Here is a 24043-nt window from a genome sequence, read left to right on the forward strand (position 1 = left end):
GCAATATTCATTTTATTGTAATGGTCTGGAACCAAACCCACAGTGCCTCCAAGGTATGCCTGGGTGTGATCTTTGCACACAGTGAAGTGTTTATGGAAGAAATGGTATGAGTGGGGGTTCTGCTCTAATATAATATGGGAGGGGAGGAGGGTGCCTAAAAGGAGACTCATCCTGAGCTGGTGACTGTGGAGCTGGGAATGGGAATACCAACCTTCATCACAGGATTCTCTATATTAATAAAAACCCAATGTTTGTACACTCTAAATCTGTAGCTTATCTGAGAGTTCCCATTCTTGTACCTCCCAAGGTTAATTTCAAGTTTGGTGTCTGTGCCTTTAGACTTTCTCTGTGCAAATGCTGTGTGTGGATATATTTTCTATCTCTATCTATCTATCTATATACACTTAAGGCAGGAATCAGCACAACACACACCATTTTCCCATCAGCTTTTTTTTTAAAAGGTTTATTTGAGATGACATTGACTCCTTTATTAAATTTTTCTTTTCTTTTTAAATAATTAATTTATTTTTGACTGCATTGGGTCTTCGTTGCTATACGAGGGCTTTCTCTAGTTATGATGCGTGGGTTTCTCATAGCGGTGGCTTCTTTTGTTGTGCCGTACAAGCTCTATAGAGTTCGGGCTCTGCAGTTGTGGCCCACATGCTTAGTTACTCCATAGAACGTGGGATCTTCCCAAACCAGGGCTGGAACCTGCGTCTCCTGCATTGGGAATGGGGCATCTGGACCATCAAGGAAGTCCCTCCCACCAGCTCTTTTATTTTCAAGTAAAAACATAACATTTTTTAATAACTGACTGCATGACATACCCCTACGCTTTCTTCCTACATTTACTTTTTTTTTTTTAATTGGAGGATACTTGCTTTACAATGCTATGTTGGTTTCTGCTGTACAACAATGGGAATCAGTCATAACTATATATATCCTCTCCCTCTTGAGCCTCCCTCCCACCTCACCCCCCAACCAGTTTTTAGACTTCACCTTACATTGCAGAAGGCTGACCACTCTGACCCTCTCACTCCTTACTGGCTTCATGGCACTCCCCTATATCAAAAAACTATCATTTATTTATCAGATCTCCCAGAGGTGGCCAGCTGGAGCGTTTCCATGTTTCTATTCTCGAGAACAATGATGCCTTGAGCATCCTTGTCCATGACATACCTTTGTGCACCAGTGTGAGCAGTTCCACACCTGTCTTCCCAGAGGACTCACTAGGTCAGAGGGTGTGCATGCTGAAAATTTTAATAGAACAGCTAAATTTCCCTCCTGCTGGACTTTATCTGCCCAGGTCCTGTTGTATCTGAGGACTGTGGTCATTTGGTGCCTGTGGGAATCAGGTTAGAAGGAGCCTACACGCTCCTCTGACCTCCTCCGAGGGCAGCGCACCTGAGCCCCAGGGAAGGTCGGGGCCCACCTGCCCACAGCACCCTTGGCTGCATAGTGTAAAGCACTGGTTATAAATGGACTGCACACGTCTGAGTTCAGCCTCACTATTTACTGGTTCTACCACCTTGAATGAGGTCCTTGACCTCCCTGTGCCTCAGTTTCCTCATCTGTAAACTGGAAGTAATACTAACCCCACGCGGCAAGCAGGGAGGGGCCAGCAAGATGGGTTTGCAACATTTGAAGTATAGGTCATTTGGGGTGGCTTTGGAGGGGACTACTGGAAGATGAGGGGGTACCAAGAAGTCCCACCAGGCACCACTTGGTGCTGTGGGAACTGATTTGCGTTTAGTGAGATTATATGTGAGAGAACACAGAACCCAGCATGGAGCACCCTGACAGCGTTCCATGGCCACAGAACCATATGATTCGACATGATGGCTGACAGGGGCTAGTCCAGGACCAGGGAGACCCACCTTCCTGAGAGACTGGCCACGACAGGGAGGCTCGACCGATAGGAAAAGAGGGGACTCAAGGGAGAGGGCAAACTTGGCCCTCTACTTGTTAGTGTAAATAAAGTTTTATTGGAACCCCACCTCACTCATGCATTTATGTATTGCCTATGAAGCCTCCCTGGAACAACAGTTGAGTGGGTGCTTGTGTCAGAGACCATGTGGTCTGTAAAACCTAAAACATTTACTAGCTGGCTGTCTAGAGAAGAAGCTTGCCAATCCCAGCACAGGGGTTCTAGGCACAACAGTAAAAGCAGAAAGCTTCTAAGCAACTACTGTCACAAGTATCAAACTAGACACGTCCTGTGTATTAATATATTTCATCCTCACAGTAACCTATGAAGCAGACACTGTTTGTGGCAGCCAGTCTCAGGGGCCCAAGGAAGCACTCCCGGGGATGCAGGCCCTGGGGCGGTGCTGGGGCTGGGCAGTGACACTGACTCGGAAGATGGAGGGATGGTGGACCTGGAGCCAGGGTGGGAGATCCCTGCTGGTTCTGCCTCCTCCCTTCCGGACTTTGGGGATCCCTGAGCTGTGGGGAGAGGCCATGGGACAGAGGTGGAAAAGGAAGGCCTCAGCCTGAACACTGTCTCAACTGTGCTCTTGTGAGACCTAGCAGAGCCAGGCCCAGTCAGCTCACAGAACCGCAAGAGGCAGTAAAGCAGAGTCGGTCATGAGCTGGGTCAGATGGGTGTTTTCATGCAGCCATATGACCTCCTGGGCCCTCCTAGGCTGGCAACCTCTTGGCTTGTTACTCCCATTCTGCCTGAACCAGTGGGCCGCACCCCCCTGCCCTGACAGCAACCCCTCAAGGAGTTTTTCCAGAGGCTAATTAAATAAGAATATGTGGGTGTAGGGGCCCAGAGTAGGTGTTTTTTAAATCCCTTAAGATTGAAGAACCCCAGCTCCACCACTGTTTCAAAAATTTTCCCAAAGATCAGGCAGGCCCAGCACAGCACCTACAGCATAGCTTCCTGAGTGCTGCTGGGCCCAGGTCCAGCATCTCCGAGGGGGCCCATGAGCTGGAGGGGCAGCGTGGTCCTTGGTGAATCTCATTACCAAGTTTAAAGCAAAGGGGAGAGGATAACCAGCCCCCAGGTTGGAGAACTGTTTGTCAGTTTCCTGTTACCTGAGATACACTCTCACCAAACTAACTCTTCTTGGGTGGATCCTACAAAGCAAGTGCTTTCCTCGGCCAGAGTCAGGCCAAGGATGTTCCTATGAGAGTTACTCACCATGAACCAGACCGAGAGCATTTTCAGGGCAATCCAATCAGCGGACTCTGAGGCAGCGTTGAGAACACACGAGGCACTGACATGCATGACAACGCGGGATCCGCAGACCCACAGCTGAGTGAGGAAAGCCAGACACAGTGCAGATTCCACTCACATGCGGTTCAGGGCAAAAGAGACTCATCCACGGTGAGCCGAGATCAAAGGGTGGTTTCCCTCTAGGTGTGTCTCTACCCTGAGCTTCTGTCACTGAATCTGAGAGTGGGTACATGCACATGTGTGTGTGTGTGCGTGTGCGTGTATGCACGTGTGTGTACATACATGCATGTGTATATGTGTACATACATGCACGTGTGTATGTGTGCACATGTGTATATGTATTCGTGTGTGCATTTGTGTATGTGCTTGTGTATGTACGTGTGTTTGTGTGTATATGTGTGTACATGTATACGCATGTGTGTGTGATGTGTATGTATGTGTATGTATGTGTGTGTGTGCATGTCCATGAGTCCTGCTCCCTTATAGGATGGTGTTGGGGCGCAGAGCAGGGAGATGCCCCTGTCTGCATTTGGAGCCCACGTGAAGAGCACTGCCTCGTCATTGCCTGTCTGAGCTTTACATCATCCATAGAGATGTCTGCAGTGGACAGATTGTGAGTGGACAGCCCAAAGAGCATTCACGCGCAGTATTTGGTGTGGTCCCAGGTGCTGTTCTAGGATCCCAGAAACAAGCCAAGGTGATAAGATGCCCTGTGTGCATGGGTATTATACTCTGGTGTGGGAGACACAACAGTGAGATGGGACAGACACTTTTCGTCCATTCACTTCGTAAGTGCCTACTCTGTGCCAGGCAGGGAAGCTCCGGGGAAATGGAGCAGGACTCCTAACCCAGTGCTGCTCGCATGGTGCCATGGTCTGGTCCTGTCTGGAGGACAGCACTTAGAGGGTTAAGTATACCTGATTCCCTCTTGAATATTCCCGAATTCATTCTGATCATCTCCCCCTGACTCTGTCCTAGTTCAGGCCACTACCTGGGCTGTGGCAGTAGTTTCCGATCGGTTATGTTTCCAGTCTCCTCCTCTGCTTCATTCTCAGGCCAGCAGCCCTTCTTAAGTGTTCAGTCTAACAACATCACTTACTGGTTCCCAGCTGCCCAGGAAGCTCTGGGGTCGTTTGAAGCCTGTGTGCGTTTGAATCCTCTCTTAGAGGGTATGTGTTGTAACCACAGGCAAGTTCTTTAAATGCCCCGAGTCTCATGTGTGTTTTCTGTAAAATGGAGATAAAATGATGATAATAAACATCAACAACCATCTCCCTGAAGAGGCCAGGCTATAACCTATGGTAACAGGTGTCCATTCTGCAAGGGCTGAAGCTCTGTGAGCACGGTCTGCTCGCTCTTTCCAGATCACTCTTGACTCTGCCCTACTTCTGTCTGGAATGCTCGCCTTCTGCCTCATCCTGGTTGGTTCTTACTCAGCTCATGTCTCAGCCCTGGCACTGCCTCCTCCAAGCAGCCCTCCCAGAAGCCGCACGCACACAGCTGGGTCCCCTTGTCTGGACCCTCACAACAGCCCAGGTTGACTGTCTCTGTGCCCTCTGCTCTTATCTGTCTCTGCTTGCTCAGTGTGAGCTCCTCCCAGGTGGCTTGAATCACACGTCATCTTCTGCCCAGCTGCAGACCCTTTCCATTCAAGGCAGGTGCCACATGTGTGTGCCAACTAGAGCTGAACATGCCAGGCATTTTCTTTTTCACTTTTTTAAATTTTTTGGTCACCCCACGTAGCATGCAGGATCTTAGTTCCCAATCCAGAGATGGAACAGTGCCTACTGAAGTGGAAGTGTGGAGTCTTAACCCCTGGACCATCAGCAGAGTCCCCCAAGCATTTTCTTAAGGGCAGGAGCCTTTGAGTTGGCCTTCAGGCATGGGTAAGACTTTAAAAATTACTTTAAAACAAGTTGTGAAGCGAAAGTTAGTCGCTCAGTCGTGTTCGACTCTGTGACCCCACGGACTATAACCCGCCAGGCTCCTCTGTCCATGGAATTCTCCGGGCAAGAATACTGGGGTGGGTAGCCATTCCCTTCTCTGGGGGATCTTCCCAACCCAGGGATACCACATAATACCAAATCCAAAGAAACAAAAGGGCTCACAGTGAAAATTAAAAGTAGGTCACCTCTCACCACCCAGCTCTCTCCCCAGAGGCCAGCATTGGTGTCAGTTTCTGAGGATTCTGTGCACCTCTCTCTGTCCCCCGCCACACACACATTATTTTACTTTGCAAAAATGTAAACCAACAGAAATATTACAAGGATAGGACAATAAACACCCTTTGCCTAGATTCACCAATTAACATTTTGACACATTATGCTAAATATTTTATAAGGATTGTGTCATGTAATGCTCACAACAAGCACACCATCATGCCAGTTTTGTAGATGAGGTAATTGAGGCAGCCGGCAGGTGACGGCACTTGCCCAAGGTCAAGAGCTGGCCTTTCCCCTCAGGTGGCCACAGGATGTGGATCGTGGATCCACCTTTCTTCAGCTCCCTTTGGAGGGAAGTATTGTCTTACACTGACTTGAAATCCACCTCCCTGCGATGTTCATCGGATGCTCAGTGGAAAAGTACACAGCCCTGGAAGCATCTGCTGCTTCTGAAACCTTCCATTCCCTAAGCAACAGCTGCTGTCCCCGCCACTAACACATGCTTCGGTGTCACCTCCTCTGTGAGGCGAGTTGGCTCACCCCCCTGTTTGAAAACTCCGGTGGTGGACTCCTGACTGCCAGCAGAATGACCTTTACCCGTCGGAGCTTGAAACCCGAGGTCCAGGCTGCCAGCCCCATCCCGTCCGGCTCCTTCCTCCCTTACCCCATGCCCTCCCAACCTCTCACCTTCTGCTTGGATTTTCCCTCTTCCCTGAAGCCACCCCTGATCTCCCCGAGGAGCCCCCTCTCTGGGCTGCTGAGCCTTCGCCTGCGCCCCCTTTACAGTCTTCGCCAAGCGGTCTTTTGGTTAGGAGGCTGGAGAGTGGACGACTGGAGAGGGAGTTGGCCCGCCTAGCACAGCGACCCCTCCCTCCCCCAGTGACTTCGGGCCTTAATTTCCTCCAGCACGTCATGGGGGCAGGAATGCCTGGCTCAGTAGCTGGCATCGCGTCAGCCCTCACTAATCTCCCGCAATAGAACTGACAGCTCTTCCAGGCTGACGCCTCTTAGTCACCCCCTCGAAACCCTACCTCCCTCTCGTTAACTTCTCCGCTCCTTAGTATCCGCCCACGTAAAATGTGGATGGGGAGGCTGTGAGTCTCGCGCATATCAAGTACTTGGAACTGTATGGAGCCTTACTGACCGCCACGCGGGGCCCGCGCCCAGTGGGTGTCAAACTAATCCTCTCCGCGTGGGCGCGCGACCGCGAGGTTGCAGGAGCTGTTTGTGGAGCCGGCCGGTAGGCCCCTCTCTTCCCCGCCCCTCCCACAGGCCCCGCCCCGCCTTCAGGCTCCGCCCCCGCAGCTGTCAGGCCCGGCGGCCGCGCGCCCGTCCACCAAGCCTGAACGCCCCACCACTCCCCGCCTTCCTCCGCCTACACACAAGTTACCTTGCGCCAGGCCGCCTGCTGTCCCTCCCCCGACTCCCATTGGCTAGAGGGTTTCTTTGTTAGCCGGGAGGTGGAGCTGCCATTGGTCCGACGAGGCGCCGATCGCGCCGGGACGCGGGCCCGCCCCGCGCGCTGCCCCGCCCCGCGCGCTGGCCCGTCGCCTCCTCGCGCGCGCCCGCCGCCCTGGAGTGCGCCCGGCGCTCCGCTCCCCTTCGCTACGGCTGCGGGCGCCGAGGGCTGCGCGGGCACCAAGCGCGGGGACCGGCGGGGCAGTGGGAGCGGGAGCGGGCGCGCGAGGCCGCGTCCATGGGCCCGGGGTCGGCGGGCGGCGGCGGCGGCGGCGGCGCGGGCGGGCGGCTAGGGCCGCGCGCTCTCTGAGGCTCTGGCCTGCGTGCGCGGCTGGAGGCGGCGGCCGGGGATGCGGCGGCGCCCGGCCTGAGCCCGCGCCCGGCCATGTCGGCGGCCAAGGAGAACCCGTGCAGGAAATTCCAGGCCAACATCTTCAACAAGAGCAAGTGTCAGAACTGCTTCAAGCCCCGCGAGTCGCATCTGCTTAACGACGAAGACCTGACGCAGGTGAGCGGGCGGGGCGGACAAAGCGGCGCCCGCGGGACGAGCGGCGCCCTCCGCTCGCTGCCCGGTGACTCATGCGTTTCGGCGGCTCGGGGCGCCCGGCCGAGCGCGGGGAACAAAGCGCGGGGCCGCTTGCGGCCGTCCGGCTCCGCGCCCCCCCATCTCTCGCCGGTGGCTCCGGGCGGGGGCGGCCTGGGTCCGGGTCTCGCTCCGGACGCGACCCCGGGCCGCCGGCAGGAGGGGCTCGCGGCCTCCCCGCCCCCAGAGTCGCAGCTCCCGGCCGCGTCCCTCGTCCCCGGGGGGCTTCGCAGGCTTCGGCGGCGGAAACCCGCCCACAGCGCGGCGCCGGGCCGTCCCGCGTGCCCGGGCGGGGTTACTGGGACGGCCGGCCTCCGGAGCTGGGCTCTGCGGCCCGGCGCGAGCACTCCCGCTTCCTGGGCCGTCGTGCCCCCACGCGGCCTCTCCCCGGCCCCCATCTCCTCGAGGTCTCCCTGGTCTCTCTGCGCGGGGTTGGGAGCTGACCTCGTCGCGGCGGCTCCTTCCACCGGCTCACCGCTTTCCAGTGGCCGGGGTGGGCCGTTTCTCTCGCTGCGGAGTGGGTGGCCTGGCAGGGATGACGGCACGGGACCCGCCGCCGTCCCCAGCGGCCAGGAAAAGACTCCCGTTACCGAGACTCCACACCCGGGGCGGCAGAGTCAGAGCGTCAGGACCTCAGGGCCCACTCCCGGTGGTGAGTGGGCTTCTAAGGGACATGCCCTTCTCTCCACCGGACTCCTCGCCCGGGGAAGCAGTTCCTGTGACGATGAGGGTCCTGGACCAGGACTCAGGAGACCGAGCTTCTTAGGCTTGCTGTCACTGGCAAGTGTGTGACCTTGAACAAGTCCGTTTGCTCGGTATAGTTTCATTTCCTTCTCCATAAATTGGGAGCAGGAATCTTACCTCACCAGGCTGTTATGAAAAGCGGCGTGATACCTTAGTAAACTTTTTCCTTTTACAGCTTAAAAAACAAACAAGAATCACCTGCAGAACAGTAAACTTGAATTTAGAAAGTTTCTGGTCTTGGCAAGGGTTATTCTGAGAGTTTTCTAGTTATTCTAGACAGCTGCTTAAATTGAGTGTTTACACCTGAAAGGGCTTGTTTTCTGATTCTTAAGCTTAGTTGAACTGGAATGAAATCTGCATATTTGAAATGTATCTGTTTAAAAAATGCTGATTATTAATTGGATTCGTGGGTGGATGTTGCAAATTTAAAAGTACCTTAATCTTGCAGTGTATTCACAGTTGAACTGTAGGTTTTGAAATAGGCCTGGGCCCTCCCAGGCACAAGTGGAATGGTAGTTTCTGAAATGATTGGGTTATTTGTGCCTGGAGGGATTACGCCAGGCTTCTACCTCCTGGGATCTTTCAGGAAGAAACTGCTCTTGAAAAGAGGAGGGAGACTTAGGGCGGTTGCCAACAGCCTTAGCTGCTGCTCCCTGCATCCGGCCCCCCCCCCCCCCCCCCATCCTCATGGCTCCATTAGGAAACCTCAGCCAATCGGTTCCCATCAGTCTTCCCCAAGTCCTTGCTTCCTGTTGCCCCTCCCGCCCCGGGCTTATTTTAGACCGTCAAGGCTGGAAGATAGATTAGGGATCATCGAGGCTACCTCCTCTTTAAGGCGTTTATCCGTTAGTTGTTCTCCTGTGCATTTCTCTGCATACACACGGAGTCAAGTACAGTGAAAAAATCTTTTTTAACCTAAACTGTGTGCATTTTTGCTCTGCCACATAATTTTTTTTCTCTCTTCTTGATGATGTCTTGTAGCCATTTTCATGGTCATACATATCAGTATACCAAACTTGTTTTGCATTTTATATCGTCAGGGATGTACCATAGTTTAACCATTACCTTATTGCTGGGCAGCAAGGTTCCTTACTGGTTTTGTTGTTATAGATAGTGAATGCTTCAATGAACAATGCTTCAATGCTTTCTAACTGCTTTTGGGTATGTGTGTGCGCACCTGCACACGCACAAGTGCAGGTATTTCTCTGGGGGAAGATCTGTAAAAATAGAATGAGTGAATTGATATAAAATATATTAAATACATACATATATTTTTTCCAGGTAATCATCAAATTGTCTTCCGGAAAAGACTGTATATCTTATCATTGCCACGACTGGGTATTATCAAATGATTTAGTTCTATAATAATTTCCCAAGTTACCAGTGAGGTTAAGCCTCTTTTAATAATATTTGTTGGGTATATTTTGTTTCTTTTGTGGATTTTCATATTATTTCCCCATTTCTCTATCAGGTTAGTGCCCCCCAACCCCTCATCCCATTGAGTTGTGGGAGTTTTCTGTATATATTCTAGGTCAGGAGTCCACAAACTTTCTGTAAAAGGTCAGATAGTAAATATTTCAGCCTTGTGGGCCATAGACCTCTGTGGCTACTATGGAGCTCTGCCACTGTACAACAAAAGCCGCTGTGTGAAGCTGCTATAGACAAGATGTAACCTAAGGGGTATGGCTGTTTCCAGTAAAACTTCATTTACAAAAACAGGCAGTTGGGAGGATTGGCCTGGAGCCATGGTTTGCTGACTCCCACTCTAGGTACTAATTTGGTACCTGGGTCGTCTTGTGGCGTGCAGGCTTCTACAGCCCGCAGGCTCAGCGGTTGCAGTACCTGTTATATACTGTGTTTAAGTGAATGTAAGGTGTTTTCCTCTTTTTACATGTGTGTGTTAGTCGCTCAGTTGTGTCTGACTCTGTGACCTCATGGACTGTATGTAGCCTGCCAGGCTTCTCTGTCCATGGAACTCTCCAGGCAAGAATACTAGAATGGGTTGCCATATCTTTCTCCAGGGGATCTTCCGGGACAGGGATTGAACCGGGGTCTCCCACACTGTGGGCAGATTCTTTACCTTCTGAGCCACCTGGGAAGCCTTTATATGGTAGTTTTAAATATGAATGCAGTTAGGTTTCCATGTTTTCCTTTATAGTTTGTAGTTTTAATGTCATGCTTATAAAGGTTTTATTTCCAGCATTATAGAATAGCCTCTAATATTTTCTCTAATATAAGTAAGCAAATATTATTTTTATGCTTAACTTTGTTTGTGTTTTTTGGCCACACTGTGTGGCTTGTGGGAATCTTAGTTCTCTGACGGGGGGATCGAACCTGGGCCCTTGGCAGTGAAAGGAGCATGGTGTCCTAACCACTGGACCTCCAGAGAATTACCTGTGCTTAGCTTTTTAACCCATTGGGTTTGTGTTGTAGGAAGATAATAATTCTGGCTAAAGGCAGAAGCTGTAATAGATGCTCTTGAAGAAGTCCAGGTAAATGTCTGTAAAGGTCTTCTCCAGGTCAGTGCTGACACTGGGAACAAGACATTGGTAGTCGATCAGAGGTGGGAATTGAGGAAACCTGATTGGGTAAAAGTACCTTTAACGGCAGTTGAGAATAGCAGATTTGGAGTAGATTTGGGGGAGTAGGGAATTCCCGAGTAAAAAAAGCAGTACATTTGACTTCAAGGAGGTGGAGGTCCAATATGGTCCTTAGGTGGAATCACCTACTTAGGTAGTTGTTTAGAGCTGGAGGAGGGGTTGAGGCCCGGTGGGAATTCTGATGTCATAGAAGTGAATGGAGTTGCTCATGAGGCTGTGTAGAGTGAAACGAGAGGGGGGAGGCTTGTTGGTCAGTGGGAGCAGCAGGTCTGGAACTGAGGGGTCTTGGCTTCCGGGTCCTCGTGCCAGCCTGGGTTCCTGGGGCTGTTGGCTGGATGTCTCCCTCTCCAGCTGACTTGTGCACCATTAAGCACGGCTGTTTGTGAAAGAAATCACCAAACTTCAGTTCTGGTCCCTGGTCTAGCACTGTTTTGGGACCTTGGCTGGGTTGTCTCTCTCCAGGAGAAAGAGGAGGTTGGTCTTGGTCTTTCCTAGCTCTTCAGCCCTCCTGTGTCTTCCCTCAGCCCTCTAGTCTAATTCTGCCCCTTGCTGCGCTCGTACTCCAGTGCTGGGGCCGCTGGGGCCTCTGGGGCATTGGGGTAGCAATCCCAGACATGGAGGTGGGTAGACCAGGCCTTGCTGTCCTTGTGAATCATTTCACCAGTCAGTTCATCATTTCTCTTCTGTGACTTTCTTAGATGTTCCAGGGTATGGAACTTCTTTATTTGACTTAACATTTATCTCAGAAACAACGGAAAGATTTCATGCCCACCCATTTTAGAAGATTTGTGATTATTCAGCTTGGTAGATAGTTTGGTAAAGGGTGTGTCAGAAGTCCCAGACCTTACAAATGACCAAACAAGCACATGAAAAGTGGTTAATATCATTAGTCATTAGGGAAATGCAAATTGAAACCACAATGAGGTACCACTTCATACCCACCAGGATGGCTGTAGAAGAAAAAGGGAAAGTGTTAAGTGTGGTGAAGATGTGGCGAAGTTGGAGCCCTCGTGCGTTGTTTCTGGGAGTGTAAAATGGTACAGTTGCTGTGGGAATCAGCTTGGCACTTCCTCAAAAGAATCAGCACGTGACTCAGTGATTCCATTCCTAGCATATACCCAAAAGAATTGGAAACAGGTATTCAAACAAATAGTTTTATGCCTATGTTTCTAACAGCACTATTTACAATAGCTGAAAGTAGCACCAACCCAAGTATTCATCAGTGGACGAACAGAGAAATTATTGTCTGTCCATACACTACAGTATCATTCAGTTATAAAAAAGGGATGAAGTAATGAGACGTGCTACAACATGATTGACCCTCAAAAACTGATATTAAGTGAAAGAGTCAGACACAAAAGGTCAAATACTGTATGATTGCGTTGATATGAAATGTCCACAACAGGTAAATCTGTAGAGACAGAAAGCAGATTAGTGGTTGCAAGCGTTCTGGTTAGAGGGGAACAGGGCATACCTGCTGATGGGATCAAGGTTCTGTTTTGGAGTGATCTTAGACAGAGAAGCTGTTTGCCCAACACTATGTACTAAATGCCACTGAACTGTTCTGTTGAAAGTGGTTAATTTTATGTGATGTGAATTTTGTCTCAATAAAAAAAGTTCAAGAATCACACACACACACAAATCCTAAACCTGCCCTCTGCTTCTAGTGTCTCTGGAGTGAGTATCTGATTGTTTTGTTTCTAGAGTCTAGGGATTGGCAAATACTTTCTTAAAGGGCCAGATAATATTTTCAGCTTTGTAGGACCACAGGCAAAATTGAGGCATTTAGGTACGTACTTATATAACCATTTTAAAATGTAAAAACCATTCTTGGTCTCGGGACCTTAAGAAAAAGTAACCAGTGGGCTAGACTTGGCCTCTGGAGTGAGCATACATAGCTTTCCAACCCCCAACCCACTGCCCCTCACCCTCTGCCCCGCCCCCCCCCCCCCCCCCCCCCCCCCCGTTAGACCAGCCCTGTCCAGTAGAACTGTAATGCAAGCCAGATAGGTAATTTAAAATTTTCTGGTTGCCACAAAGTAAAAAGAAACAGGTGAGATTAATTTTAATTATATTTAACCTAATGTATCTAAAACATTAATTACTGTTTCAACATGTAAACATGCTGTTACCTGCACTTTACCTTACAGCACCTGGTCCAGACTAGCCTCATTCCAAGTGCTCAGTGTCCACGTGTGGCTGGCTGTTGTCTACAGTGATGAATGGGGCGGCTCTGGCTGCAGTGGCCTGGCCCACAGCTGGGTTCTTGAGACCCTCCGGGGAAGCCCAGGGTGGGAAGGCTGTGCCTGTGGATTTTTCCTCCTCAGCTCGCGTTCAGAGTCCTGGAGCTACAAAAAGAGTATCAGCTGGGACTGACGCTCTTACCTGCATCCCCTCATGGTGTGTTTTTGCCAACTTCAGGGGTTCTTTCTTTGAAAGTCACTTTTCTTTTGGTGACTCCTTTTACTGTACTTGAGAGCTCTGGGCTCTGGTTCCTACTGCCCAGCAGGGCAGAGGAGAGCAGGGTGCTGGCTGGCCCGGGCTTAGTAGACACCTGCTGTGGGGAGTGAGTGGGAGCCCAGGGTGGGTGGTGGGGGCACGTGGAGGTGGGGTGCCTGCGCCGGGCACCACCCTCTGTGTTTGCTCAGTGCTCTGCGGCTGCCTCCTCGTTGCTTCCCCAGCCTTCTAGCCTGCTGCTTGACCCTTCTTTCTGAGTTCTTGTTCCCTTGCCATGCAGAAGGGCTGCAGTGGAAGACCTGTGTTCTGTTCTTGGCACAGACCTTGCAGGGTGACCCAGAAAGGTCACCTGTGTTCTCCTGGCCTCAGCTTCCCACCTCTAAAGCCATTGCCCACATTTTGTTCTCAGGAGTGGTCTAGTTCTCTAACGGAATGGATGGAGAGTACTGACCAGGCCTGTGAAGGCCACCATCTCCCTTTGTGGTAATTAATATTCCAGAAAGGATGCCAAGGGCCTCTCCTGTGGGGAACAGCCTTTGTTTGGGCTCTCTCCAGATCACTGGCACCCTGATGCTGTTTAGCTGAAATAAATTTGACTTGGAATACTTATCTTTAAGTTGTTACCAAGTTGCCATCTAGACGTGAAAAAAGAGCCTTGAGCCAGGGAGGAGAGGCTGGAGGGAACTGCGCTTCTGCTGCCTTCACCCTCGTGCTGTGGGCGGCGGGCAGGACACGGGGAGGAGGGGGAGCGCTGGGGGCTGGTTTCGAAGCAATTAATCTGAGAAAACAGGCTTCCTTTATCCTTGAAAACTTACTCTCTGAGCATCACTTTCCCATCTGAGACAACATGGTTGAACCAGGTCAGCAGTTTTCAAACTTTAAATTGCAGCACCTTTTACTCAAAGGAGTCTCGTACAGAAGCATGTATGAAGCCGGAGAAGTGACATGGTTCTGGGCGACAGGCGGTTGGCACGTGGCCTCTCAGCCGTTTGTTTCTCACACATGGGCCCTCCAGTTGTTTCTGAGAGTACGAGGGGCAGGTTTGAAGCCTCTGCCTGAGATTTTGTGGTCCCTTTGATTTTAGCAGTGAGGGCTCTGTGAAGCGGTCTGGGCTCTTTCACAGCTGCCCTGTGGCTGGGACCCCCAAACGCCCAGCTCCACTGATCTTATGTTCTCACTTCCTTTGGGGGCAGGAGAGCCAGAGGCTTGGCATTTTGTCTCTGGAGACTGGACTAGACTCTTCCAAACCACTTGCTGGTTTCCTCAGGGTCATCCCAGTTCACATGAAACCATAGCCTGATTCTTGCCTGAAACCTGTAACCCTTCTGGCTCCTTCCTCCCCTCGCTCAGCTTGGTGTGTGTGCTGTGCTGAATGGTGTCCTGCCCCCAGGCTTGGGGTCAGCTTGCACTGAGGGTGAATGGACAGGCCTGTGCAGTCCTCCTGAGCCTGCATTGCCCTGGATCCGGTGTTGTGAGTACCATGACCTCCTTCCACTGTCTTCAGCTGGGGAGGCGAGCAGGGCTGGGGGCAGCATGGCCGCCTATGGAGTAGGGACATGGAGAACCGGTCAGGGTTAGGTTAGATCAGCCTGAGGTCACTGAGCTGCCTAGGGATGGGCTGTGTTCCACCTGGTTCCCATGCCAGCTTATATGCGGCCAGGAGCCCGGCCTCCCTTCTCCTGGGAAGGCCACTGTGACTTGTTAACCTGTTAAGGTTTCAGTAGGAGGCCGAGGTCTGCAAACTAAGTTGAAGCTGTTTAATGGACTTCTAATTCCTACCCCAAGGAGAAGGGGCCTGAGGGGCTGGTTGATCCCCCCACCCTTAAGCAGGTGAAGGATTGTCCCCGTTAGCAGATGGAGCCACTGAGACCCAGAGAGGTTCAGCCTAGGTCACAGGAAGGCCAGTGTGGAGTTTTCAGAGTTCTGTTTGCCCACTCTGTCAGAAAGCAAATGTTAACCTTTCTGTCAGAGACAGGGCCTTGCCCTGACTTGGATTCCTTAGTTGGTGGGGGGCATAGGAAGGGCAGAGCATTTCGCAGGTCCTAACATCTCAGCTTTGGGGTATTGCACATCTCCTGGACAGGCTGCTGGCCTGTTGGAGTGACCACACCTTTGGTGAGCCTTGAACGGGAAGCACTGTTTTCCCCTGAGGATTCCGAATCAGGAAGTAGTTGTGTCCTTGATCTCCAGATCCTAAAGCCCTAGTTGGAACAGGGAGACTCCATGTTCTCTCCCCTCCCAGTGTCCTGGTGTGCAGCTCAAGGGGCCAGGCAGGGGAGCAGCTGCTGAGAGTCCCAGGAGAACCAGAGAAAGAGTCCAGGTCCCCCGGGTGCTACTCTCAGAGCCTCTCTACCTTAGCTGGCGGGTCTTCTGCTTGGGGACCGCTCTGACCTACAAATCTGACACAGTCCCACTTTTAGTTCACACGTGCTCGGGTAAGGGAATGGGAGGGTTGAGGACGGGGGCTTTCAGCTCGGATTTGGGTCTTATGCTGCTTAAGCAACTTAGCAACTTACTCAGACTCTAAGTGTCTGCATCCTCCCTCTGAAAATGGGGGCTGCAACAAGACCCACGTCTGGGTGCCTGTGAGGATGGGGTTGCAGGAAAGAGCAAGCCTCAGCTCTGTAAACGCCTGAGTGTGTGGTGGGCACATGGTGACCCCGAGAGGGGACCTGCCTCTGTGATGAGATTCTGCGGCATGGCTGCCCTCAAACTCTGTCTGTCTACCTGGTGCCCACACAACAGAAGCCCAGGCTGCCCCTCTCTTGTGAGCTGCTTGGCACCACTTAGCAGCTGCCCTACATCAGCCCCTAGGGATTGGAAGGACCATAGTCCGTTTGCTTGTGTGGGTTTGATTTTCAGAACATGTTTAAGTGTGAAGAGTGAACCAGTTTTAAGAATTTTTAGAGTATAAGAAGCGAAGAGGCAGGGCTCCCCTGGTGGTTGGTGGCTAAGACTCTGTGCTTCCATTGCACGAGGCACAGGTTCTGTCCCTTTAGTCAAGGACCTAAGATCCCACATGCTGCTCTGTGTGGCAAAAACAACAATGACAAAACTGGAGAGGCCAGGTACGTTGGACTAAGACCTACCACTGGAGGGTGTGGGCTGCTCCAGAGGCCAGCAGCCGGGACAGTAGGCACCCCTGAGCACCTGCCGAGCCCAGAGAAATGCACACTGTCAGTCCCAGGAAGGGCAGTTGTTTAGTCGAATGGCAGTGGCACGCCCCAATTTCAGAAGTCACTTCGTGTGGAACTGTCTCAGTTGCCGTGAGCAAGGTGGCAGAGGGTTAAGAGAAGCTGCTTATCCTTCAGGTGCCCCTGGGAACAGTTGTCTGGGAATCCAAGCTTGTGCAGTGGGCCTGGGTGAAAGGGCCGGAGGAGCATAGAGAGCAGCAGCCGGGCCTGGTACTGAGTCGCTGGGCAGTGAGCAGGAGATTGGCCCAGGCCCTTGGGTCACCAGCTTCGATAACTCGCCTCAGCTGGCAGGTGGGTCCTCTGGCTTTCTCCCCCACTGCCCCACATCCTTTAGGGATCACACACTCTTTCGGGGCGTGGAGCCTTCTGCCAAGGGCACCCTTCTGTGGGGTCTAAATGAGCAGACGTGGCTCCCTGTGAGAGTTTGCAGTCTAGCTTGTCAACAGGCAGGTGCCATCTCGGCAGACAGCCCGTTGACTCTCATCCCTACATCTCCCTTCCCTCCTGGAAACCTGTGAGCTTAGGGTTTTCTTCCTGGGAATGGAGCCAGCGTACCGGCCACATAGGCGTCTCTGGTGTGGTTTTCTATACTTAGGTGGAGGAGTAGTTGATGTGCTCTGGGATTATTTTCTGTGGCAGTGGTGGGATTCAGAGCTGACAGTAATTGCTGTGTGCCCAGCCACTGCTAACTCATTTACATTCACGGCAGCCTTATGAATTAGACAGATAAGAAAACTAAGATGGAACGAGGTCCTGGAACTTGCGCAGACAGTCTGACCTGGACCCTCCTCCCAGGGTTCCCAAACGGACCTGAGTGGGTTCAGGCCAGCCTTCTGGACCTTAGGTCTCTGGCCCTGTGTGGCCTCTGGCCCCTCACGTCTGGGACCTGCCCTGCCGGAGTGTGTGTGTGCTGGGAAGGGCGGAGTGGAGGCGAGGCTTGGGCTGAACTTGTTACATTTCCTGTCTCTCTCTTACTTCCTTTCATCAGACTCTCCTGTCCTACCTGTCACTTTATAGGAAGCACTGCTTTTTGAGGGACAGGGTGTGACTTTTTCCTGCAAAACCATTGGCTCCAAAATTTGTCCCATGCATTCCTCCCTTTGCCACAAATGGCGTCATGTTCCAAAAATCCTGTGGCCACGGGCTCCTAGTCAAGCCCAAACAGGGAAGGGGTTTTTTAAAGTGTTCCTTTCCCCTCTTCCTCCAGCTGCTGCAGTCCAGGGAGGAGGCCTGGGCACGGACTGGACTTGTAGGGCATGTGTGTGGGCAGAGGGGTGAGCAGGAAGCTGAGCTGGGGAATGAGGGGTGGTGGCCAGCAGGCTGGTGGCTGCGTGCCCTCCCATCTTGGGGCCTGGGATCCAGTGAGCTCTGTATGTGAGTTTTTGGTTTTTTTTTGTGGTAAAATTCATGAAATGTAAAACTAATAATTTTAAAGGGTACAGTTCACTTGGATTTAGCACATTCACAATATGCTAAATTCACCAGTACTCTGTAATGTAAACATCTCATCACGATATGCTAAAGTCACCAGCACTCTGTAATGTAAACATCTCATCACACCAAAAGAACATCCATTACTACTGAGCAGCTTTATCCCACTTCCCACCCCCATCCTCAACAGCCACCAGTCTGCTTTCTGTCCCTACAGATTTACCTATTCTGGATATTTCATCAAAATGGAATTGTAGAAATTGTCACCTTTTGTTGGGCTTTTTGCACCGAGCATGTTTTCAGAGTTCACGCGGTAACACGAAATCAGTGTGTACTGCTTGTTTCTGGATGAATATTGCATTCTATGGCATAGAACATTTTGTTTATGTCTGTCTGTAGATGGACACTTGGGCTGTTCTGCCTCTGGCTGTTGTGAATCGTGCTGCTGTGAACACACATCTGTCTGACTCCTCAGCTTTTCAGGGTGGAGACTGGCTTGTGGGGGTATTGCTGGGTCCCGTGGAGATCTGCTGTGAGCTACACTGGGAAGCACCTCATCGGGCACGGGCCAGACCTCAGCACTGTGGACAGTGGGGTGCAGGGGCAGAGATGGCATGGGCGGGCGGAGGAGTCCAGGATGAGGACCTGGAGGGGCTGTGCCTGTGTGCAGGAGCAGCCAAGGCCACCCCCTGCCCCAACCTCCGTTCCCTCCTGAAGATCCTGTTGAGCAGGAGCTAAGCTGGGGCTTCAATGTCCTGGGGTCGGGGGCCATGGGAGCTGAAGGCCAGGCGATGCAGGGAGATGCTGGTGCACCCCTGAATGGCGAGGTGTTGGGAAGCTGCTGGGAGCTAGTCGCCAAGGGACTTGGGGTCAGTTAGACAGCTGTTGTTTACTTCTTTGATCTCTCTTAAAGGATTTTTAACAACGGTCACCAAAAAGGGGAAACAACCCCAGTGTCATCAGTAAACAAATGTGGTCCATCCACACAACGGAATGTTATTTGGGCATGAAAAGGAGTGAGACAAGCACCCATTATAGCACAGCTGAGCTTAGAAAGCATACACTCAGTGAGTGAAGTCAGGCACAGAAGACCATGTGTTACCCGATTCCGTTCGTGTGAAACGTCCCTATTAGGCAACTTTGTGAAGACGTAAAGCAGGTTAGTGGCTGCTGGGGACCCTGGGGGAGGGTGTGTGGGAATGACAGCTAAAGTGCACAGGGCTGCTTTTCCAGGGTGACGAGCTGTTCTAGACTTGGTGGTGATGGATGCAATACAAACCTGAATTTGTATTGAATTTTACACCTGTTGTACAACAGAGGAGTTGTATGGTACGTGAATTATGCCTCAAAAAAGTATGTTGTTACAAAAATAACCCAAAGCCATTATTATCCCCATCTCAGTTTTGGTTTCTGCTTGTTGTTTGGTCAATAAGTCGTGTCTGACTCTTTTGCCACCCCGTGGACTATATATAGCCTGCCAGGCTCCTCTGTCCATGGGATTTTTCCAGGCAAGAAGACTGGAGTGGGAAGCCATTCCCTTCTCCAGGGAATCTTCCCAACCCAGGGATCAAACCCACATCTCCTGCTTGGCAGGCGGGGTTTTTGCCAGGAAAGAGCCACCAGGGAAGCCCAGCCCACATTTTGCCAAGCCATTATTTGACATCTTTGTTTCCTGTATTTTTGTCATTTTTGGCTTGGCATTTGCTGCCCCATGTGTAGCTAACGCTGCAGATTCCACCTCCGTCCTCTGCTCCATCCTAGTTACCCCAGGTCCCCAGGAGCGTGTTGGACTGCCACGGCATTGGCCTTGCTGTGTCGCACCCACGTGTGCACATCTGCACACACAGCTTGGGGCTCGGCTGTGGTCAGGTGTGTGGCAGCAGTGTGGATGTGTTCTGTGCTGAGAGCAGTTGGCGTTCGGGTGATTGTTTCATCAGGTATTTATTGTCTCTGCCTCTGTCCTGTGCTACTTCTGATTTGGCCGCAGGGTAGGCCTGTCAGAGGATTCTCGGGCGTAGAGCTCTGAGGAGGGCCCCAAAGGCTCCAGCCGCCTGGCCGTTTAGGATGCGCCCCCCACCCCCCGGGAACCCCACTCTGTAACGTGCTCCCAGGGAGGGGGTGGCACTGTGTGAGAGGCTCTGCTGCTGCTGGGAGGAGCGTGGGGCTCCTCACATGCCAGCTGGCCTCCCTGACCTCCATCTCTGCCATTGGCCTGTGCTTGCTCCTCACGGAGGTCTCTTCCACATCCTTCCTCGCTGCTCCCTGCTGCCGAGGTCCTTACCCTTAGCTCCACGATTTGTGTCTTTGTCTCATTGTAGGTATTCTCTGTGGCTCTGTTGTCTTTGCAACCTGACTTTTAGCAGCAGAGATGTGTAAACTGCGTTTCTTGTAAGTTTCTTTCTTTAGGGCCATGTGTCCTGGTGTAATTAGTAGGCTCCCTGCTCATTTCCCAGAGTGTCCCAATTTGGATGCTAAATGGATGGAGTTGCTCTACTTATGAGGCTCTGCTTTTTCTGGGCGGAGGTGGGAGCCTGTGCTTGCACTTCTGTCTTTGTGTGCACAGATAGGAAAGACTCCTTCTGAGGAAGAGCCTCATGGCCTCTGTCCGCTCCCTAAACCCCTTCACAGCCCTTGGTGCCTGGCCATGCCAGGTGGACAGCTCCATGGAGGGTGGCTTGTGGTCCATCCTGTGGTGAGCTCCTTACAGGGACCACGAATCAGGACTCCACGCAGATCCCAGGCCTCAGGTGGAGGGATGTCTGGGGAGGCCCTAGTGACAGGGTCAGGACTAGACCCCCAAGGAGAATACCCACTGGGTTCGTGCATCCTGCTGGGGTGGCGCCAGCTTTACTCCTGGGAGTGGCTCACTGATGTGGCCTCGGCCTCGCCTTGTCCCGCCCTCGCCTCTGTGCGTCCAGAGGTTAGAGGCACGATACGGGAGGTGGCCTTGACTCACACTTGTTGAGACACTGCGGTTTCCTTGTATGTGAGATGAGGAAGAGTGGTACAGAGTGCGTGAGTGAAGTGGCTGGTGCAGTGACCTGCCTTGCAAGTCGTGGGTGTTGACTGTTGGCACTGGGGAGTAGGACGGCTGGGTAGCAGAGCAGACTGAAGGGCATCTCGGAAAGCCTGCCCACGCGCCCACTCGATGCAGCGTGCATCCTTAGGGCCACTCACCTCGTGGCTCCCTTTTCTCAGAAGCCACACTTTCTTTCACCCTAGGTCCTGATGGTGTTGAATCGGGTGCAGGGGCTGCCCCGCGATTGTGCTCGTCTTGGCAGTGGCCAATGATCCTCTGCTGGCTTTCAGAGGCAGATGACATGCCCGGGAAGCTCATGCCGGCAGGTGTGCCCACGTGGAGGAGTGTAGTTTGGGTCTGGAACTGAATGGCCGTAAAGCAGCAGGACAGTGTTCTCTGCTGAGGGCTTGAGACCCTTGGACGTGTCTTAGAGACGAGTCCCAGCACAGTGGCCCACGATGTGTTGGGAGGAGAAGCCTGAGGTGGGATCTGCAGGGATGGCTGACCCGGTTGCCCTGGTAGGTTTGCTCTAAGTGAGAAGCCCACGCGCCTGGGGTCTTGCTCTAGTGGCTTGTGGGGGGGTGTGCTGACCCAGGTGTGGGTCAGGCAGGTGGGACAGGCCTCCCGCTGCGGTCTGCCTAGATGGAGTGTTCTTTCTCAGGTGGCCGGGACAAGGTGAGGGCGAGGCTTCAGGCTGACCTGGACGTGTGCCCACATTTTGTGTTACTGATTTACCTCCACATGTCCCAGAAAAGACAGGCGACCTCAAAATCTCCTGTGATTTACATGCTCATAAAGATAGCCAGACAGCTGCTACCCAGGCATCATTTCTCCTTTTGGAATAGAAATGCAGAAGATATCGAAAAACCTGTTTGCTATGAGCGCATGGAAGCGTTTCCACAAAAACTTGGGGAAAAGAAGAGCAGGGAGCCAACCTCAGAAGCACTTGGCTTCAGTCTACAAACATCCCATCCTCGGAGCATTCGCTAGATCCTCACCTCAGGCCTCTGTGCAGCTCCTCATCCTCCAGCTTGGCCCAGGAATGCCCCTGAGCTGGGACGCTGGCCCCCACAGTATGGGTCTGTCTTCAAGGCTGTGTGGGACCGCTATCCTTGAAGAACTTTCATGAGGCTGGTGCTTGGAGCTGACATGTCCAGCCTTGTGTGAGGGTGCCTGTGTGGGGTTCGCATGCTTTGCCCCGCCTGACTCAGGCATCCTGGGGTCCCCTCTGGGCTGGCCTTGGATGCTCTACAGCCCTCCCTTCCACGCTGTTCTGGGGCCGTCTCGCGTGCCAGGTCCACTCGGGCTCATTCCCCTGAGCACTGCTGGCCCTAAGCCCCGCCCCGGTTTGGTTTGAGCTCCAAACCCATGCCGAGTTGCTGCTCTGTGCTGTCTCTTTAGGCGCCGTGTCTGGCTGTGGGATTGCCAGGGAGGAGCAGGGAGACGAGTTCTCTCCACGTGTGGCCGCCTGGCTGCTCCTAGAGTGCCGGCTTTCCTTTGTCGTCTCTGCTTTCTGTCAGGGCCACCATGGCGCACGTGGTGGTGGTGGGGATTGGATTCAGGAAAGGGAGGACATTTGGAGGCCAGCCTGTCCACGTGCTCCTCAGCTCTCAGCTTGTCCCTTGGTGTCGGGGATGGACAGGTTCCTCCTGGTGACTGGGCTCCGTGTGTGGAAGGTAGAGGTGTGGCCTGGGCTCACCCTGTCCTGGCTCGGAGGCCTTGCAGCAGCACCTGGAGGACAAGTGGGGAGCACCTGAGTGCTGCCTCAGTGTGTCCACTGACTCACGTGTCAGGTGGCCCTGCTTTGCACTGGGCACCTTGCTGAACAAAGGTGGGATGTGAAAGCAGAAGGGCTGGAGATGGCGGGGGGGCTTGGAGAAGGGCCTGGGGGTAAGCAGGGCTTTGCTGCAGGGTGGGGTTCCCTCTCTGCAGAGGCCTGTGTATGCAGAGCCCCGAGGCCAGAAGACAGTTTTCTGTTCATGGGAGGTGTGAGTATGGGCACAGCTTGGAGGAGGGGAGCCCCAGTAAGTTCTCGGTGAGCAGCTGGCTCTGGGTCGGTTACTCTACTTGAAGGGACCTGCGTAGAGACGAGGGGTTACTCCTGCCCATGGAGGAGAGGTACTTGTGTGGGGGGCCTTTAGGATGACAGGGGTGGGAAGGTGGTACCCGCATTTCTGCATGGATGGTTGTGGGTGCCACACTGTGGGATGTGTCTGCTTTTCTTAGGGCCCCTTGTGCTCTGGGACAGGTGAAGCTGAGGGGGACAGAAGAGCGAGCTTTGTAGCCTGTCAGAAGTCTCTAACAAACGTCTCCTTTCTTTGAGCCTCAGATGGGCCCTGTGAAGCTGAGAGCCCAGCACGTAATGCCTGGACGCCGTAGGGCTGGTTGTGATTGGACAGCTGTGTCCAGAGGCCTGGATGTGTCCCACTTGGCCTGATGGAACCCAGGCCTGCCCCGGGAGGGTGGTGCAGGGGGAGGGGGATGAAGAAGCTCGCATGGTCCGGTCGATAGCCTTCAGAAATTGCGTGTGCCTGTGGCCTCAGGAGACGCTGAGGCCATGGCAGGCTGCTTGGCCTGGGGCTGGCCCCTGTGGACTGCAGAAGCCTTCGTGGCTAAACCTCTTTGCTCTTGGGTTGCAGTGGGTCCTCTTCTGGGGGGCATATGCCTGTGTGTGTGGAGCAAGTATCCGAAAGTAATAGGTTTTTGGTTTTTATTTTTAATTAAAATTTTTATTTTGAGACCATTGTAGTTTTGCATGCAGATGTAAGATACAATCCAGAGAGATCCTCTGTATTCTTTACCCAGTTTCCCTCAGTGGCTGCATCTTATGTTAATAAAACTACAGGGCATTTCACAGTCCTCCTGTCCTCTTACCTCTGCTGCCTCCTTAACTCCTAGCAGCTGCAAGTCTGTCTCCATGTCTAGAAATTCCATATTTCAGACATGTTGTGTCAGTGGGATCGTACATCACGTAACCTCAGGGTTAACTTTTCCACTCACCCTAATTCTCTGGAGACTCATCCAAGTTGAGTATATCACCAATTGTTTCCTTTTAATTGCTGAGTAGTATTCCGCAGTGTGCATGGATTAACCACCCATTCGCTGAAGGACATCTACATTGCTTCCAGGTTTTTGTTGGCCTTTACAAATAAAAGAGACAGTAACCACTGACATACAGTTTTTGTGAAGTGTAAGCTTTTGTTTCTCTGGA

At 52.4% G+C, this 24043-nt stretch overlaps 1 protein-coding gene and 1 long non-coding RNA gene across 30 annotated transcripts in view; one reads left to right on the forward strand and one right to left on the reverse strand.

Annotated features, from left to right (window-relative positions):
- Positions 1-495: 495 nt before the first annotated feature.
- LOC147351898 (uncharacterized) lies at positions 496-4412 on the reverse strand. The gene is made up of 3 exons (XR_015147752.1): positions 4284-4412; positions 3149-3262; positions 496-720 (listed from the first exon to the last, which is right to left on the reverse strand). It is a non-coding gene; the product is annotated as an uncharacterized LOC147351898 (long non-coding RNA).
- A 2495-nt stretch (positions 4413-6907) lies between these two features.
- The window catches only part of MPRIP (myosin phosphatase Rho interacting protein), a 92881-nt gene continuing 75745 nt past the window's right edge, over positions 6908-24043 (forward strand). For 25 of the 29 annotated variants that reach the window (XR_015147744.1, XR_015147745.1, XR_015147749.1 and 22 more), the window contains exon 1: positions 7051-7312. Coding sequence is in view for 25 of the 29 variants with exons in the window: in XM_086358337.1 (XP_086214463.1) it covers positions 7190-7312 (123 nt within the window). In the remaining 4 variants the exon portion in view is untranslated. Of the gene's footprint in view, positions 7313-24043 lie in introns of all 29 variants that reach the window. The other 4 variants (XM_086358357.1, XM_086358358.1, XM_086358345.1 and 1 more) reach the window with 1 other exon arrangement.

This window comes from Bos grunniens, chromosome 19 (assembly GCF_055505025.1).
Source record: "Bos grunniens cultivar Pamir isolate PY7600 chromosome 19, Bosgru_T2T1.0, whole genome shotgun sequence".
NCBI classification, from domain to species: Eukaryota; Metazoa; Chordata; class Mammalia; order Artiodactyla; family Bovidae; genus Bos; species Bos grunniens.